The 17848-nt window shown below is 44.0% G+C and overlaps 1 protein-coding gene across 2 annotated transcripts in view; it reads left to right on the forward strand.

Moving 5' to 3' along the window:
* SV2C (synaptic vesicle glycoprotein 2C) overlaps positions 1-17848 on the forward strand; it is a 209679-nt gene that overhangs the window by 79920 nt on the left and 111911 nt on the right. For both annotated transcript variants that reach the window (XM_055123860.1, XM_055123853.1), the window contains exon 3: positions 12496-12676. In XM_055123860.1, coding sequence (XP_054979835.1) covers positions 12496-12676 — 181 coding nt within the window. The remainder of the gene's footprint in view (positions 1-12495; positions 12677-17848) is intronic.

Genomic DNA, 17848 nt, shown 5'->3' on the forward strand with positions numbered 1-17848 from the left:
CAGTATGTGAAAAAGGCCTGCCTTAAGTTGGCATCCTTCCCCAACAGAGTCTTATGTTGTTTAAAATATATGTTTTAACTATATATGCGTATGTATATGATTTGTACATATTGAGATATTATTATTTTATACCTCTAATATAGGGCATAGGGCATTTGTCTTACACTCGACTGACCCGGGTTTGATTCCTCCATCCCTCGGAGTGTGGCAAGCTACTGAGAGTATCTTGCCTGTATGGCAGAGCCTTGGCAATCTCCCCGTGGCATATTTGCTGTGCTAAAAACAATAACAAGTCTCACAATGGAGACGTTACTGGTGCCCGCTCAAACAAGTCGATGAGCAATGGGATGACATGACAGTGACAGTGGCTCAATAGTTGGGGATTTTCTCTTGCCTGCTTGTCCTTCTTCACACACCCAGCCCAACCTGCTGTATCAGGCTCCTCATTCTCTTGGGACCCCCCCACCTCGCCCCCTTCACCACCACTTGCCCTTCCCAAGCTCAACCCATTTCAGACCTTCCTGTGGTCTGAAAGGATTGACTCAAGAGGAGGCAAAAATGCCACTTTGCTGTCCTCTTCATCTTTTTGTCTTAACCCAAATAAAACAACCTCGGCAAGCTTTTCTTTTATCTTGCAAGGCTTCCTGCTCAACTGTGCCCATGGCAGCATTCTTGATTTGCAGATGTTGCAGCTCTAGCTGGTATTGAGTAAAGGACTAGTACTGACTCGAACATCTTCCTCGCCTCCCCTAGCCCTGCGGGGCTACCCACCTCCGTGTCCCTCTTGATGCATTTTCCTCCCACCTCTCGAAAGCCAGAGGCTTCAGCAGCAGCCTCAACTCTTCATTCTTCACCCCTTAATTTACAGAGAACTGGTCGCTCTTCTCCAAGCCCAATTCCCTGGCTGCTGGAGTCCTGGCGTTCAGAGACTGAGGTACATACAGCACAGCATTTCAGAAACTGCTTCCTCTCAGGGTGGGGCAAGCAAAGACCTGCACCTAGAAGTGAGGTGTTTGCTCCGCGCCCCCCACCACCATTGTTGCTAGTGGCTTCTTTTCTCCCTTCCTCCTCCCCAGCCCCTCCCCAGTGCTCCTCTCCACCTTCATCTTTCCTTCTCCAAGTTTACCTTTGTCATCGCCGATAAGACCTTGTCAGCCTTGGATGGCAATTTGGTTTATCAGTTTCCTCTCTTGACCCTCTCCCGGGTACACCAACTCTGTATTTCGTCCCTTGGAACTACCTGAGTGTGCCGAACTCTGGCACATTGGAAGAACATTATCTTCCCTCCCTTGGAACTTTCCCTTCTTACTTGGAAAATTCTCATTGTTCAAGACTCAGCATGACTCACCACAGTTAGCTTCTATGGGAAGATGTTCAGAATTCCCTAGAACTAATTAAGTAGCTCCTGCCTTTTTTCCCCTTAAGCAGAATGTACTCACCTTAATTACAGCAATGTGTTTCATTTTGTGGTAATTAGTATTTTTTCTTTCATCTCCCAGAAAACCAAAGGCTTAGTGCCCAAGCTTCATGTTAGAATCATTTGGGGACATTTTCTTTGTTTTCCAAATTCTTGTTGAAGTGGCATTGAGCCAGTAACATTGGTCAGTAGTGCCCAGAATTGAATTCAGCATCTGCATATGTCACATTGCGATTCTCACCAACAGTCTAGGTGTTTGTTACTCAAACCTACTCCAGAACCAGAATCTGAGCGCCTGGGCTGAGTATCTGCGTTTAATTTTTTTTTAATTAAAATCACTCTTTTCCAGATGATCCTAATACACAGCCATTGTGTAAACCAGAGGCTTTTATTGGATGCCTGTGCTCGAGAATAAGGGCATCTCTCTTCCTGTCTGTCGCTCTCCTCACCGCCCCTTCCCTCTCCTCTTTCCTCAGGCCTTCGACATGCTGGGCCTTCAGCAGGAGCCTGGCTAGAAGCTGTGGCATTAAATGGCCATCTGCATCCCGTGTGGGCTCTGTCCTGGGGACTGTGGAAGAGAGGTCTCTGCACTCTCTCCTGCAGCACCTAGGAGCAGGGGAAGCTCGCCGAGATCCTGGGGTGTGGAATGTCTGTGATATCCATGAGGCACCGCCAGGGACTCACTGTGGCTTCCTTAGACTTGGGTCTCACTGCTTTGGAGACTGAGCATTTGCCCACGAGGACTATGGGTTCAGACATGCAGAGAGCTGTTTTAGTCTCTTGTAAAGGTCCAGGCAGTGGCCATGCAGGATACCAGGAAGATGAAGGAAGATGGTGGTGGCAGAAATGGGCTTCCTTGTTCTGACTTTCCTGTAAGAGGACTCGTCAGTGATTGGAAGCTTGCCAAAAGGGGCGCAGGGTGAGGGCAGTTAGGACAGAGAAGGGACCAGTATGACAATAATAGCTGGAAATGATCACTTTTGACAGGAATTGGGTATTGAAAGTAGATAAAGGGATATACCTGATAACTTTTCAGTATCTATATGGCAAACCATAATACCCAAAAGAAGAGGAAGAGAGAGAAAGAGAGAGAGAGATGAAGGAGAAGGAGAAGGAGAAGGAGAAGGAGAAGGAGAAGGAGAAGAAGAAAAGTTCCTGTCATATAGGCAGGGGGCTGTGGGGAGGGAAACTGGGGATATTGGTGGTGGGAAATGTACACTGGTGAAGGGACGAGTGTTGGAACGTTGTATGATGGAAACCAAATCATGAACAACTTTGTAACTGAGTATCTCACTGTGATTCAATTTAAAAATAAATTAGTTAAGAAAAAAAAAAGAGTCTGGTAAGGATGGCCTTTGCCTTGCATGCGACTAACCCTAGTTTCAACCCCTGGTACTATGTATTGTCCCTAAGCTCTGCTAATGAGTGACTCTGAGCACTCCTAGGTGTGACCCAACCCCACTCCCCTCCGAAAAAGAAAGGCTCTTCTGCCATCAGCTCACTGGGTCCAGTCACAGTCTCTGTGGACCTCCAGGTGCACTTAGAGCCCATGAAGCTTGGGGAACAAGTTACCAGTGCTTGGTGCTCTGTTACCTGCCTCTCCAAGCAGATAAATCAGACTCTCCCAGACCCATGGACTTAAATGTCAGGCTTTCTAAATGGGAAAGGCAGCGACGTGCCTTCACTGCGTCTGATATTTACAGTTCTTTCCAACTTCGGTGAGTTGACTTTTGTTGTAAATGTTCTCCGATGCAAATTAGAATGGGTTTTCCCCCCCATGTGTACATATACCTTCGCTATTATTGCTTTCTTTGTTTTGATTTGCTCTGTGAAAGTCCACAGATGCATTTGAACACACAAGGGCCCTTATCTGTGGCTACTAAAAATAGTCATTGGGAAAAGTAAGGCGTGGATTTTAGGAGAGACCTATTAATCTTGTATTTTAATAGGTTTTGAGTTGCAAAAAAGAAAAAATTGCCCTTGAGATGAAAAGAAAAAAGAATTACTCTTCCAGTGCTATTTTGGGTGATTTCTTTCCAGAACTTGAGCCAAGGGAAGCTAGACTGTAATTTTGTTCTTCACACCATTGTGGAGCCCTCTTTCTCTTCCTTTTGTATTTCCTTCTTTCTTTTGGTTTTTGAGTCATACCCGGCAGTGCTCAGCGATGTACACTCAGAAATCAGCTCTAGCAGGACTTAGTGGGACCATATGGGACATTGAGGATCGACCCCTAGTCAACAGAGTGCAAGACAAGTGCCCTCGCTGCTGTACTTCCACTCCAGACTCCCCTGTGGTCTCTCTTTCCATTGCTGTTCCCTTCTCTTCTTTCTTTGGCTCATGTCGGTGAGGTATTTTTATTGAATGACCATTTCATACTGAATTAAGTGCGTTATTCAAAAACCCACTTTAGTTATACTTTCAATCGCATTACATAGACAAGAAAACTGAGAAACAAAGAAATTAAGTCATTTGCTCAAGATCAAGCATCTACTAGGAGGTGAACAAGGCCAGTGGTTTTAAACCTTGGACTTTCCACTATTTGCTTCCTGACTCAGAATTCAAAGTGGTAAATAGTAGTGGAGTGAAGGTAAAGGGTATCCCTGTATCCTAAAACAAGTACACATAGCTTCCCCCTATTTTCCTCCCAATTCCTTTCATAATGGGTCCACTTCCTGGAATAATCAATGAAAGACTCCTATAGAAAGTACTCAACTTGAGTTCTCTGTCACTATTTCTGATTCAAGCAGAGAGTTGGAAACCAGCACTGATAAGAAATAGCAAATGGTAAGTAGAGGGTGAGGCTATGGGGTGGGTGGGTGCCAGGGCAACGGCAGGAGGGGATGGATCCCTGAAGTCAACCATTTATGGTCTGCAGTGGCATCTGGCCAAGGAGAGGCCACATTCATAGCAACCATCGTAGGGGTCTAGGAGAGGAGCTACACTGTCACAGTCATGAAAGCTTCTACATCAGTGCGCTATGCAGGGTGGAGGGAGGCAGAAGAAGCCTAAAAGGACAGACATCTCCCCACCACCATCCATGACAAAAGGGAAGGCCAGGGTCAGCATTACAAAGCTGACTCCCATGTTCCCAGACCAGCATATTCTATCCTTTTTTTTTAAGTATTGTTTTAATTATTGATTAAAGTTTCTTTAAAATTGTAGTTAAGTAACATGGTCCTAATAATGTTAAAATTATGGTACTGATGTGCCAAGTAACTGCACCCACCCCCATCAGAGTACCCAGACCCCCACCACTGTCCTCTGTCACTCTGGTCCCATCTTCATCCCTGACCCCTCTCCTGCAAGTACTTAGTTTTGGTTAATCTATTGATTAAGTAAAGTTGGTTAAGTAAAACTTGGCTGAAGGCATCCACTGCAGGTGGAACTCCAGTTCATAGAAGCTTCAGAAAACAGATGTCAGGGCTTCTGTTGAGAGGAGCTATGATAACAAAAGATTAAACATAATTTAGAGAATCAAGTTTTTTTCTTAGTCTTGGGAATAAGTCAATTATATCATGTTAATCTTTTCCACTATTTCCAGAACCATAATTGTCGCTGTTACCTACTTATATTTTTTATTTAAAAAAATAAGTATGCCTCCTGGGCACTGTTTGGGCAGTTCCCCACAAAAAGGGAAAAGGGGGTGCTGGAGATAGTATAGTGGTTAGGGCACACGCTAGGCGTGTCCCCAACCAGCTTCTGTTCCTGCACCACGTGGTTCCCCCAAGCAGCGCACTCTGGAGGCCCACAAGTACTGCTATTGAGTGTGGCCCTGGAAGCCCTAGTGCCACCAAAGTGGTCCTGGTGTCCCCAACACTGCAGGCCCAAGTAGTGCCACATCCTTGCACTGAATCTCTGGTGGGGGTCCCGAAACCTCCTGAGTACCTATTGGGAAGCTCCCAAATCATTTTATAAGCACTGCACTCTCACAGCTTGGAGAATAACCCAGGGTCCACTCTGGTGATCTTGCCTAGTGATGTGGCCTGATCGTGTGGCTCAGGGGTCACACCTGCAGTGCTAGGAGCCATGCATATCAGGGATGTAATTGTACCTACAGATGCTAGGAGCCATATATGTCAGGGATGTAACTGTGTGCCTGCAGTGCTAGGAGCCATACATGTCAGGGATGTAACTCTGTGCCTGCAGATGCCAGACATGTGCTCCTCCACTTTCAGTCAGCTCCCCGGCTCTTTCTTGTTGCTCTAAAATATTTCTTTTCCTTTTCCTCTTCTTCTAGCCTAAGAAAACCCTTTGGTGAAAGGGGAGTGTGGAGATTTCATCTCCCTGAATTCTGAATCCCAACACAGTGGCCCGAAAATCAGTTTGTGCATAAACAAGTTAGACAAGCATAACTGAAGTGCTTGAAACAGTGTTTTAAAACCTTCAGGCTAAGAATTACTATGAGAAAAGCACTACTGGGGCTGGAGAGATAGTACAGCAGGGAGGGTGCTTACCTTGCATGTGGCCAATCTAGGGTTTGATCCCTAGCATCATATATGGTCCCTCAAGCACCACCTAGAGTAATTCTTGAGTGTAGAGCCAGGAGTAACTCCTGAGCACCACTGGGTGTGGCAGTGAGGCTGGGGGGCAAGGAGGGAGGGAGAAAGAGAGGAAGGAGAGAAGGACCACACACCATGACTTAAAATAATCCTGTGTAGTTTAAATGTGAGATTCAAAGTATTTTCAAGGCTGGGAGATGGGGAAATAATGTGACTCCTCAGGGAATGTCCGAATCAGATTCATCTTAGCAGAGAGAGAGAAATAGAAATGGAATCATGTGTTATCAGGGGATATGTGGGTGTACTGAAATGAAGTGCAGTGGACCCCAAATTGGAAAATACCTGAATACCTGAGAATACCTGAATAATGAAGTTGAACTTGAGGCCTTGCTTTGCCTCTTGAAAGACTGTTGGGGGTGGGGATGGCTGGGAGGAGGAAAAGGAAGAGGAGTAGGAGGAGGAGGAGGAGGAGGAAGAGGAGGAGGAGGAAGAGGAAGAGGAGGAGGAGGAGGAGGAGGAGGAGGAATAGTACCATGTGATCATGTGATTTCTTTTCTCAGGACAGGTCCAAACTCCTGAAGAAAAAAAAAAAAACCCTGAATTAAAATCTTAAAATCCATTGATTTCATGAAAGACCCCGAGAATCACAGCATGGCCTTTCCCCGAATTGGGGAATGGGTCTCCCATATTCCTGGGAAGCCAGGTTCCCAGGTCCCCGTGGAGTGACTAGGGTGACCCTGACTTATCTCTGCAGAGTTCAGCTTGCATAGAAAGTTCTTGTTTGTTCCTGTCTTTGGTGTAGGAAGAGTCCATAACCTGCCTCTCATTCCCACAAATGCCCAGAAAATACAACTTTCCATGGGGGAGAAACAAAAATAGAGAGGTTATGTGCTTTAGTGGGAAGCACACCAGCCTGCTAGCTCTTACAGACTTTCAGTGAATTTAGATTCCCAAATGCACACAGATCAAGTGGGGATCTGCTTCCAAAGCAGGTTCTGAGTCGTAGGCTCAGAGCAGACTTAGTCTGCATTTCCAGTAAGTTCCCTTGGAGAGAAGGTAACTATTGGTCCAGAAGTCAGACTAGAGAATCAAGCACCTAGGCCTGCTTTCCAGTCCCTGCCTCTCAGTCTGTTTTCTCGCTGTAAGATAAGGGACTTTGAGGGCTGGAGAGAGCACAGTCTTTAGAGCACTTACCTTGCATGCAGCCAACCAGGGTTCAGTCTTCTGCACCCTTATCGTCTCCCAAGCTTGCCAGGAGTTATCCCTGAGTGCAGAGCCAGGAGAAATCCCTAAGCATCACCAGGTATGACCTAAAACAAACAAAAAAATAGAGTAAGGGACTTTGACTTAAGACACTGTTTAGTTCTGACCATTAGCAACAGCATAAAGGGGAAAGCCGAAAAGGCCAGCTGCACTCAGGGGCACAGCTGGGCTCTGAGTGCTCAGGGACTGTCCTTTATAACACTCTGTAGAAAATGTGGAAGCATAAAAACACATCAGATGGGCGGCACATTTGTACTCTGGCCTTCCCCAGTGTCTCCAGAGACATCGGGTCATACTGCACTTTGACCTATTTTGGAAAGTTTGGCTTTGATTAGCTCCCACCGTCAAAGAACCCTTCAGGGTTCCCTCCTAAACCTTTAAGGTCTCAAAGAAACTCCTGGCTAGGCTTGATGCTGCCCGTGGCAGGCCCAATGGAACCATCTGATAATAAACCAATTTCATAGGCGCCTTTAGATCTTAATCACACTTTAACCACAGGAGAAATGAAGCACACAGTTTACTACACATCTTAATGCTTCCACTGCCAGCTATCGAGGAACTTAACACAACCTTGACCTCGTTCCTGTTCCCCAGAAGTCTCTCAGATGAGAAAGCTTCCCGGGGGCCACAGTGAGAATGAGAAGCCCTCTCGCTCCCTCACCCCCAGTGACAGCTCCCCGTCCTCCCAGTGCTCACCTCATGCTGAAACAGCCACTGGGCCTGTGGTCTTGCTCGCCACAGCGCACCCTGATGGGGGATGAAGAAGGGGTAGGGGGCTGGAGCCCAGGTGCCTGAATGCACCCCCTCGCTGCTCCGGCCTGGGCATATGATGGCAGCGGCCGTGGAAGGTTCTGGTCTGATGGAGCTGTTGGGTGGATTGTCTGAGTTATAGCTGTGAAAATGTCTCTTCTGCTCCAGGCGCAGAGGAGACATCTGTTAAAGCTTTGCTGTTTTTCAAGGACCACGACTTCTTCTTTTTTTTTTTTTTAGCAATTTTTAAAAAACGTTTTTTATCAATGAATCACCAAGAGATACAGTTACAGACTTAAAAACTTTTGTGCTTACATTTCAGTCATACAGTGATAGAGTACCCATCCCTCCAGTGCCCATTCTCCACCACAACGTTCACAGTATCCCTCCCACCACCCCCACCTTTACCCCCTCCCCCGGCCTCTGTGGCAGGTGCGTTCACTTTTACTCTCTCTCTCCTTTAGGGTGTTGTGGTTTGCAATACAGGTATTAAGTTGCCATCATGTTCTGTCCGTAGTCTACTTTCAGCATGCATCTCCCATCCCGAGTAGGACCATGACTTCTAAATCTGTACATTTCTAGTACTTCTGGAAAACTTGTTCTCAGTGGGGACCAGATAAACTTCCTCCTAAAATGGGAATTGAACATCCTCTGTTTAAGGAAATTGGGTCTATTTATTTTAGAGTTTTTTATTTACAGAAATAATGTGTGATAAAAATATAACTGCTTGGCTCTCTTTAATTAGCTATTATTTACAGCTAATAGAAAATAAAGTAATATTAGCTATTATTAAAATGTAATTATTAGCTAATTAATATTATCTATTGTTAATAGATAATAAGATAATTTTATGAAATAGCTGATATGTGTCTTGAGGCAGTGACTAAAATTCTGACAGTTTTTTTTTCTGGTTTACTTAGTTTAGACATTCCAAACACAACAAAAGATCAGTGCTACATGGGCTGAAGGATCCTCTATTTAAATGCTATTCTTTCAGGATATCTATTTTTATATATTTGTTATCAGCTGCATAAATTCTCTGAAAGAATTAGAAATAAGTTGATGGCAGTTTCCTTTGGGAAGAGAGTTGATGGCCAAGAAGGTGATTTATTTTCACTGTACCCATTTTCATATGATTTGAAATTTTGGCTAGATAGGCATTATTTTGTTTTGTTTTGGGGTCACACCTGGCATTGTGCTCAGGGATCACTCCTGGTGGGCTTGGGGGACCATATGAGATGCTGGTGGTCAAACCCAGATTGGCCACGCGTAAGGCAAGTCCTCTGCCTGCTGTACTACCCTTTGGCCCTGGTAGGCATGAATTTAAAAGTTATATTCCTATTAGTGTATGTATATGCATATTTATTGTGTTTATTGTAAATATGTATATATACAATATATGCATAATATATAATGTGTATATATGTATGTATGTGCAAGGGAAGCTCCCTATCTGCTCTACTCTTGCTCCGGCATAATTTATAAAGGTCAGGCATAAATCTTTGATGCAGTCTTAAATATTTTTTTAATGTAGGAGTACTGCTGGACAATAGCACAGTGGGCAGGGCATTTACCTTGCACGCGGTCGACCCAGGTTCAATTCCTCTGTCCCTCTCAGAGAGCCCGGCAAGCTACTGAGAGTATCTGCCCACACGGCAAAGCCTGGCAAGCTACCCGCGGCATATTCAATAGGCCAAAAACAGTAACAACAAAAGTCTCACAATGGAGATGCCCGCTCGAGCAAATCTATGAGCAATGAATACAGTGATATAATGATACACACACACATACACACATACACACACACACACTAATAGGAATATAACGTGTGTGTGTGTTGCTATACACCAATAGGAATGTAACTGAGAGATTTGAGTGGTAGATCTTTATTTTCAACTTTTTAAATAAATGTTTTAAAAAATAAAACCTTCCATACATTTTTGTTGGGTTTTGGGGGGAGGCACACCTGGTGATGCTCAGAGACTATTTCTAGCTCTGTACTCAAGAGTGACCCCTGACATGCTTGGGGAACATAAGCAGTGTTGAGAACTGAACCTGGGTGGGCTGTATGCAAGGCAAGAGCTTTGCTTCCTATATCATCTTCCCAGCACCATTATAAATGCCGTTTTGGAGCCCTTTTCTCACGTGGCTTTCTGTACAGGTGCGGGTCAGTGGAGACTTCCTGTCACATAAGCTGTTGTCTCCACACAGTCAAAGGGAAGCTCAGCCTTCCCTGCTGCCAAGCTCCTAGAGCTCAGATTCAGGACTGTGCCCTCTCCCTGCAGCTGAGCAGGGGGCCAGGGGGAGCAGCATGAGAGAGCCAGAACCCACACTCCATAGAGCTGGGGTGTAGTTGAGCAAAACAGGCTCTCTGCAACTCCCAGAAAATTGAGAGCCACAGGCCTTTGGGTCCAGCCCAACAGGACCATCATCCCCGCCCCAGAGAAGCCAGGGCATTGTCCTCCGCTGGACCTTAGTGCAGGAACTTGTTTTTAATAAGATATTCCGTTTCTCCTTTGGTACCCACTGAGTGGTTATCAGCGGGGTTCTCCATTTCTTCCTTCCCAGCTTCCTTGGTATTAACTCCAAAGGGATGGGGTGAGGATTAGATACATTAATTTATGCAAACATTTAGAGCTGGTAGGTATTCCTCAGAGGGTTAGTAACCGTTTTTGGTTTCTGAATCTGTAATTCCATCAGGGATTCCTAAAGCTTGACATCATGGCAGCCACAGGTCATTCCAGGATTATCAATAGCCCATTTTCCAGCCGGTAGGATGGCTGAAGATACAGCTGTCATCGTAGACAAGCTGAGCTACTGGGGAAATTTCTAAGCCCCAAGTCTGTGATTTTTTGAGTTGCAAGCCTGAGCCCCTTCTGCTCTGAGAAGGTGAGATCCTGCCTAGGCTTCCTGGGGAGATCAGACTGTTTTCGAAATTCTCGTACCCAGAGCTCCTCATTCGTTAAATTGTCCTTTGCACATGCACTGGTATTCAGGATAGGAGCAAGCTCCTATTTGGGAAGATAATCTGTGTAGGTGTAATCAGGAAATAGCCACCCAGCGGCCAGAGAGGAAGTACAGGAGGTAAGGCTCTTGCCTTCAACGCGTGGAACCCCCTGTACCACATAAGGGCCCTCAAGCAATTCCAGGAGTGACCCCTAAGTGCAGAGACAGGAGTAAAAGCCCTGAGCACCATAGGATATGTCCCAGCTATGCCCACGAAATGCTTCCCACACCCAAGCAAAGAATGACTGCCACCTCTTTATAGCACCTCAGGTATTGTGTTATTGTACCATTGTGCCAACATTCACTGTTCCCTGCAACCGCCCATGACTGGTTGTCATGATGTGAGAGACCCCAGCCTTGCCAGGGGTCCTCCTCCTGGGTCTCATATTAATCCATTAACTGTGTGCTAAGCAAATGAATTTGGGTTGAATGTTTAAATAAGATATTTTCCACCTTACTCTAAAGCGATAAATATACCTTAGGGTTTTTAAAGCTTATTACTTAAATGATGCTAAGGATCCAAGTATCTTTGGAAAGGGACTATTCAAATTGTTGTTTGGTGGGAAGAGAGAAGACAGAAATGTATGCATAATGAAGTATCAGCTTTGTAAACTCCACAGCCAAATGTAACAGACTTTCACTTACTAATTATGCCTTTTCTTCTAGATATTGCACAAATTCTGGGATGTCTCCCTGAATATTGAGTCACACTTGCTCTGCTTAATATGATTTTTGTCCTTGGAAAGAGCTTGGGATGGAATTGTGGATAGTCTGGATTTTTTTTAAGAAGCAAGTGAATTAAAAATTCAAGTGCATACTCATGGTGATCCCCAGAGGGACATTGACCTAACTTAGAGTTTCCATTTTGTTTCCCTGAAAGAAGATCAACTTTGGAAAGTTGAACATCTTCCAACCTGCCAATAGCTATTTCTCTTCTCCTTAGGTTCTTTTCATACCCAATTCCAAGAAAAAAATTTTCTCTTAGGAGAAGAGTACTTTAAAGTGAGCTTAGCTAATCTCTATCTTCACCTTCCTTGTCTCAGAAGGAAAAGCCAGAACTATAGAGAAAGAACTCTGGGATCCTTTGGCTCAAAAACAAAATCAGTGGCTCCAGCCTTTTCATAACTGGACATCAGCACTGGTCCACACACCAGTGGTTCAAAACCAGTCTCTGGCGGGATCCCTAAGTGTCTCATGCTAAGTAGCCAAGTCTGCAGGCAGACTTCTGGAGCAGATCTGGGGTCCATGTTGATCTGTTGTGACCTGGGCTGGGCATTCGGATCACAGGGAAATGACCATGGTGTGCTGTGGGTCTACTGTGAACAGAGACACCCGACCCAGAAGGCTGGCAAGGATGTGACTCATTCCTCTTGCACCTTTGCTTTCTGCCCCAGTGGCCCTCAACGTGCAAGCTGGTGCTGCGTGTGCCCCAAAGGATGTATGTGACAAGGAGTGTCCCCAGGTGCACTGTTGGCCTGTGTTTTGTCACTGGTTAATTTGCTGTGACTTTTATCTTTCCCTCCCACACTGACGTGACTCTTTGTTTTCTGTGTGTTGCAGGAAGCATAGTGTACCTCGGGATGATGGTGGGGGCGTTCTTCTGGGGCGGCCTGGCAGACAAAGTGGGAAGGAAACAGTCTCTTCTGATTTGCATGTCTGTCAACGGATTCTTTGCCTTCCTTTCTTCGTTTGTCCAAGGCTATGGCTTCTTTCTCTTCTGTCGCTTACTTTCTGGATTCGGGTAAGGTTTGTTTCTTCATATTTTATACAAATGTATTTATTCTTCATAATGGTGCATGTCCTCCACTCTCAAGGGCCTTGTTACCAAGAAATAGCCCCTTCCCACATCCCCTGTCTTCGTGTCAGACCTAAGAGCCTCCAGGATGCTTCTTAGAAATGTTAACTATTAACCTTTAAATCCCGAAGAGAAGGAAGCTTACGTTTGTGTTTCATTCTTTTCATTTAGTGCTTCACTTTGAGGAAATGCAATATTGTTTTAAATGCAGACATCAAGGTTCTCTGGTGGAACAAAAAATAATAATAATAATTGTATTTTACTTTTGAAAAAGTGATAAAAGCAAGAAATAGGTCTGACCCTATTATTGTGAACTAATTAAAAGTTTGAGCATTAAAGTTTAAGAGCATGCTCTTAAACCCAAGATGAGAATGTCTCGAGTAAATGCTGTCTTATTTATGTGTACTAACAGCATATTTAACTATATAGGAAGCCTTCTTCTTGAGACATAATAGGGATTTTGGTACGTTCCCTAATTCTGTTAAATTAATGAGAGTTGTGGTATTAATCAAGTGTAAGGACTTAGTACAACTGGCTGTACTAAGTTATTTTCTCCATAAAGTGTGAAACATTTCTATCATAACTGAATCCACAGACTTAGGAAAACCAAATCTCTTGATTGGGAAAGAAGGCAGAGTACTGTGTTGATTCGCACAAAAATGCTAAAATGTTTTGGATGTATAATTGATAACATTTGTTTAATTTGAGACATTCTTCATGAGCCTCATAATGTAAGATGAATCTATGGGAAGATGAATTGATGGGAATAATATAAATGGAAATAATCAGTGAGAAAGGAAATACGATAGTGTTGGTAAGTTTGAGACGTGTGTAAGTTGTGGTTGATGATACTGGCGACAAAACAGCCAAGCACAGTTTTATTCCAAGAGAAGGTCAGGGAATGGCTATGTTCTTCATAGGCACATGTCACAGGAGTGCTTTCAAATAAAAGAGAAGACTAATAGAAATGCAAAGCTTCAGAGGGAATGACTGTTGTTGGGTTGCAAGATTTGAAATCAGTCCTCATTAGTTCAGGGCAAGAAAACCTGAAGAAGGAGAGCAACCGTTCCATGTTGGGAGGTAGGTAACAGTTTGTAGGGTTTTTTTCTTTCATGGGTTGGAGAGGCAGTTGGGCCCCACCTGGTCTTTTAGAGATTACTCATGGCTCTGTGCTCAGGGATCACTCCTGGCAGTACTGAGGGACTGTATATGATATTAGGGATGGAACCTGAGCTGGTCACATGCAAGGCAAGAGCCCTACCCACTCTACCACTCGGCCTGGGAGATAACAGTTTAAAGAACAACAACAATCACAAAGCTTTGTCTTGGGTGGGCACAATCTGAGTTTTCTGCTCTTCCCATCAAATCATAGAAGTTGACAGAGAAAGCTCTGCTGGATTTAATCACATACATGACCAGATGGTCTTAACACAACGCTTTCTCAGGTTTGAGTTATTTTGGGGATAGGAAGTCAAGAGGAATGAAATTGCAAGGAACAAGGGAAGGGAAATAGAAGCCTTCAGTTGCCCAAACCTAGAGCACTGAGGTCGATGAAAAACCCATCTCTCTTGCTTGCCTTCCCCAAAAGCTGTCTCAGAGGATACTTCAGGAGTACAAAGGTTTTCTTCTACTGATTAATGAACCACTTTTTGATTCATTAAAAACAATTATTTTTCATTATATAATTTTCTACCACAGGGTTTGTGTACATACTGAGTTTGTTGGATTAATCCAGATTTTTATTAGGGTTTTCTTTTTAATGTGTGTTGGGAGGGAGGCAGGGACCTCACTAGCAGAGTTTAAGAGTTCAGGGGCCATTCCTGGTAATACGAAACTTAGCAGTTCCAGCCTCACAAACAGGTATTCAGACCCAGCTGGGGAGATCAGGGTTACCACAGCAGTATTCAGGGATCAACAGGGTCACACCCAGCAGTACTCAGGAGCTATGCATTGCTGGGGATAAAATTCAGCACCTCACACATGAAAGACATGCACTTCGATCCTTTGAACTACCACCCTGTCCGTATGAACTTTTAAACCTTATAGCCTTGTATACACTATGTCTTGGACAGAGTAGGCGAATATATGTCTACATTGCACAAATTTCAGGAGTGTTTCTTCATATCAAGGTGATGTATTCCAATAAACCCAGGTAGTTAGAGACCTTGTGAAAGTGTGAAAACATTTTGTCCTTAAGGACAAAAATTATTGACCAGAATCAATAATTTTCTATGTAATGATGGAGAAGGGGGGGGGGATTTTTCCTCAGTGTAGAAGTCCTGAGAGCTCAGAGATTAGCTCCGTACACTGTCAATTTATGCAGGTATTCTAGATCATACACTTCAGAGGCTACAATAGATTTAAAGTGGAGTAAATTGAGACATTTGAAGAAGAGGAGGCATTATTTGGGACTCTTTGTTAAAGAACGATTTCTGTTAAAGACTCTAAGGTATGACATTCTTACTGCCAGAAAAGGCCAACTGTTTCCTTTCCTTTCTGTTATCTATGTAATTCCCCTAGTTTGTCAGAAGGATGCTAATAGCCTAAGTCTGAATTTTGCAGTATTTGCGGTCTTCTCCAGGGAATTTCAACTAAACCCACAGACTCAAAAGTACCTGACTGTGGTCAATTATTATGGCAATTTTCATTGCCTATCTGGATTGTGACAAGATCAACCCAGTTGAGCGCAGCAGAAGAAAAGGCCTGTTATGGTGGCTGCAAACTATTTTCAATGAATGGACAGCTAATTCGAGGACAGTATGATCGTGGAATCTACATAGGTCTATTCGTGATATCATCCTTTGTCACAGATGGTTCATTTCTCGAAATATCGTAACTGACCTGATAGCTTAGACTGTGTGTTGCTAACTTAGCTGGGCTCTCATGGAGAGACTGGAGGTTAACCCACTGTGACTTTACACGTTGGCACTGGAACTGCACAGGGAGTCAGGGAATTCACGTTCTCCCTGAACTTGCCTTTGCTGGGAGGACGTGGGAGATTCACTGAGGCTGCTGGGCCTGACTTGCCTTTTGCAAAAGAGAGATGGCAGAGCTGGAAAGATGGAAAGCCCTACCTTGAAGTGAGAAGATCAGGTGAAATAGACTGAAAGTACATGGTAAGGGAAGAAATGTGAGCTAGAAATGTAAAGATTCTCCCACAATTTAGTATCACTCTCTAGTCTGGTGCCATTCATTCACCTTAATATCCATTGCCTCAGAGTAGGGGAGAGAGAGAGTAGGAGAGGACCCTTTCTGGCTCATGAATTTCAAGTCTCTTTCATGACTAAAAGAACTCATCATGGGCAGAAGATTTCAGAGTAATCAGAATAAGTGAGAAAAGTCAAGCATACTTGTTCTTGGAGTAGATGAAGAATCCCCCAGACGGCGTTTCGGTGATGTAAGCTTGCTAGAGGGAGGAATGTGTAAGGGTGTCTTGGGGGGTTGGGGACATGTGTCCCCACCTGGATGCAGTTGACAAAACCTCCAGCAACTTGTAGGATCCAGCAGCTGAGGAACTTGAGAACCCAAGTTGTTAAGGAAAATGAAGCAAGTTTTCTTCCTGGCCAAGTTCATGGTCATTATACTAAAACGTAGCCTGTGAAATGTTACTTCCAGGATAGAGGGCTTTTTCCAGCAGCTCTGGAGTTCACCTGGGATCCCTGTCTCTGCAGCTCTGAGAGACCTCTGCTGAGTCTGTTTTCTCCAATTCCATTCAAGTTCAGCTCCAGACCCGCCTTAGCACATGCTGTACCCCTGAAATCTTTTGTGGATGCAACTGGACCCCAGGTTTTTCCCATTTGATTGTAGTGGGAAGACAGAAAGCTCTGCCATTCACCACCTCTAAGAATCATTGCAAGAGAGAGGTGATCACAGGAAACAAAGAAAATGATAAAGAAAATGGTGAATGTCGGCCTCATTTCCACTTCAAAGCTCTTCTTATTTTTGTAGGCAGACACTGTTTAAGTCCTTCCCACTCCTATTGGACTCAGTCCATAAGCAACTGAATTTTTAGATGTAGCCCATTTTTATTTCATATTTTCTTATTAAAACTTAAGCCGAAGAGTCAAGTTTTCCTGGAAATGTCAAAGAAGAGATCATATTATGTCTACTTAGGTAAGCAGCTCCCTCCAACCAAATGTGATCCAGTTTTTAAACTGAGAAAACTAGATTACCAAGAAAATACAGTATCTGAATGCTAGGAATTTTTCTTTCTTCCTAAGAAAATTGTTGTTACAATACTGCGATTTACCAAGTTGTTAATAACACAATTGTTTTGGGCATTAGCCGCACCAATTTAGGCATTAAACACCATCTCACCACCAGTGTGACCTTCCCTCCACCAATGTCCCCAGTTTCCACCCACCACCCCAGTGTACCCCCTTAGCAGGCATAAACAAATTTATTTCATATTTTTTGCTCCAACACAAAGGCAAATGGAATTATCAAACCTTAGGTCAATAAAAGTTAATTTGTGATAAACATTGTATCTCACAGTGATGTTCCGAAAGTCATTGTCTGAGGATCTGTTGTGCTGGTTAGTGCTTTTGTTTTTTGGGCTTTTTATTTTTAGCCACACCTGGCTATGCTCAAGGTTTACTTTTGTTTCTGCACTCAGGATTAATTCCTGGCAAGGTTTAAGAGACCATATGAAGTGCCAGGGATCGAACCAAGGTCTACTGTGTGCAAAGCAAGCACCCAACAGAACTCCACACATTGCCAGGGAGTGCGGAGCTGCCATCCTTTCTCCTCCATAACTCTTCTCCCAGAATCCTTTGCACTGACCACCTCAGAGAAGCTGTTCTGAGACCAGCCCTCCATTGTCACTCCTACCATAGAACCCTATTTTGTGTCCTTGAAGTCATTTCTCAATGCCTAAAACAATTCATAGACCTTGCTTTTTATGTGTTTGCATTCTCTCACCTCTAACAATAGTTAAATTCCCCGAGGGTAGGAGAGACATGGAGGCGTGCATGGATACTGCCCCGAACAGCAATTAAAGAACACGACTCTTATACAGACTTTTTTTCCACTTTATTTTATATATTTTTAAATATTATTTGAAGCACCATGACTTATTATGCTGTTACTGATAGGGTTTCATGCATACAACCTTCCAAT

The sequence above is a fragment of the Sorex araneus genome, chromosome 1 (assembly GCF_027595985.1).
Source record: "Sorex araneus isolate mSorAra2 chromosome 1, mSorAra2.pri, whole genome shotgun sequence".
Lineage (NCBI taxonomy): Eukaryota > Metazoa > Chordata > Mammalia > Eulipotyphla > Soricidae > Sorex > Sorex araneus.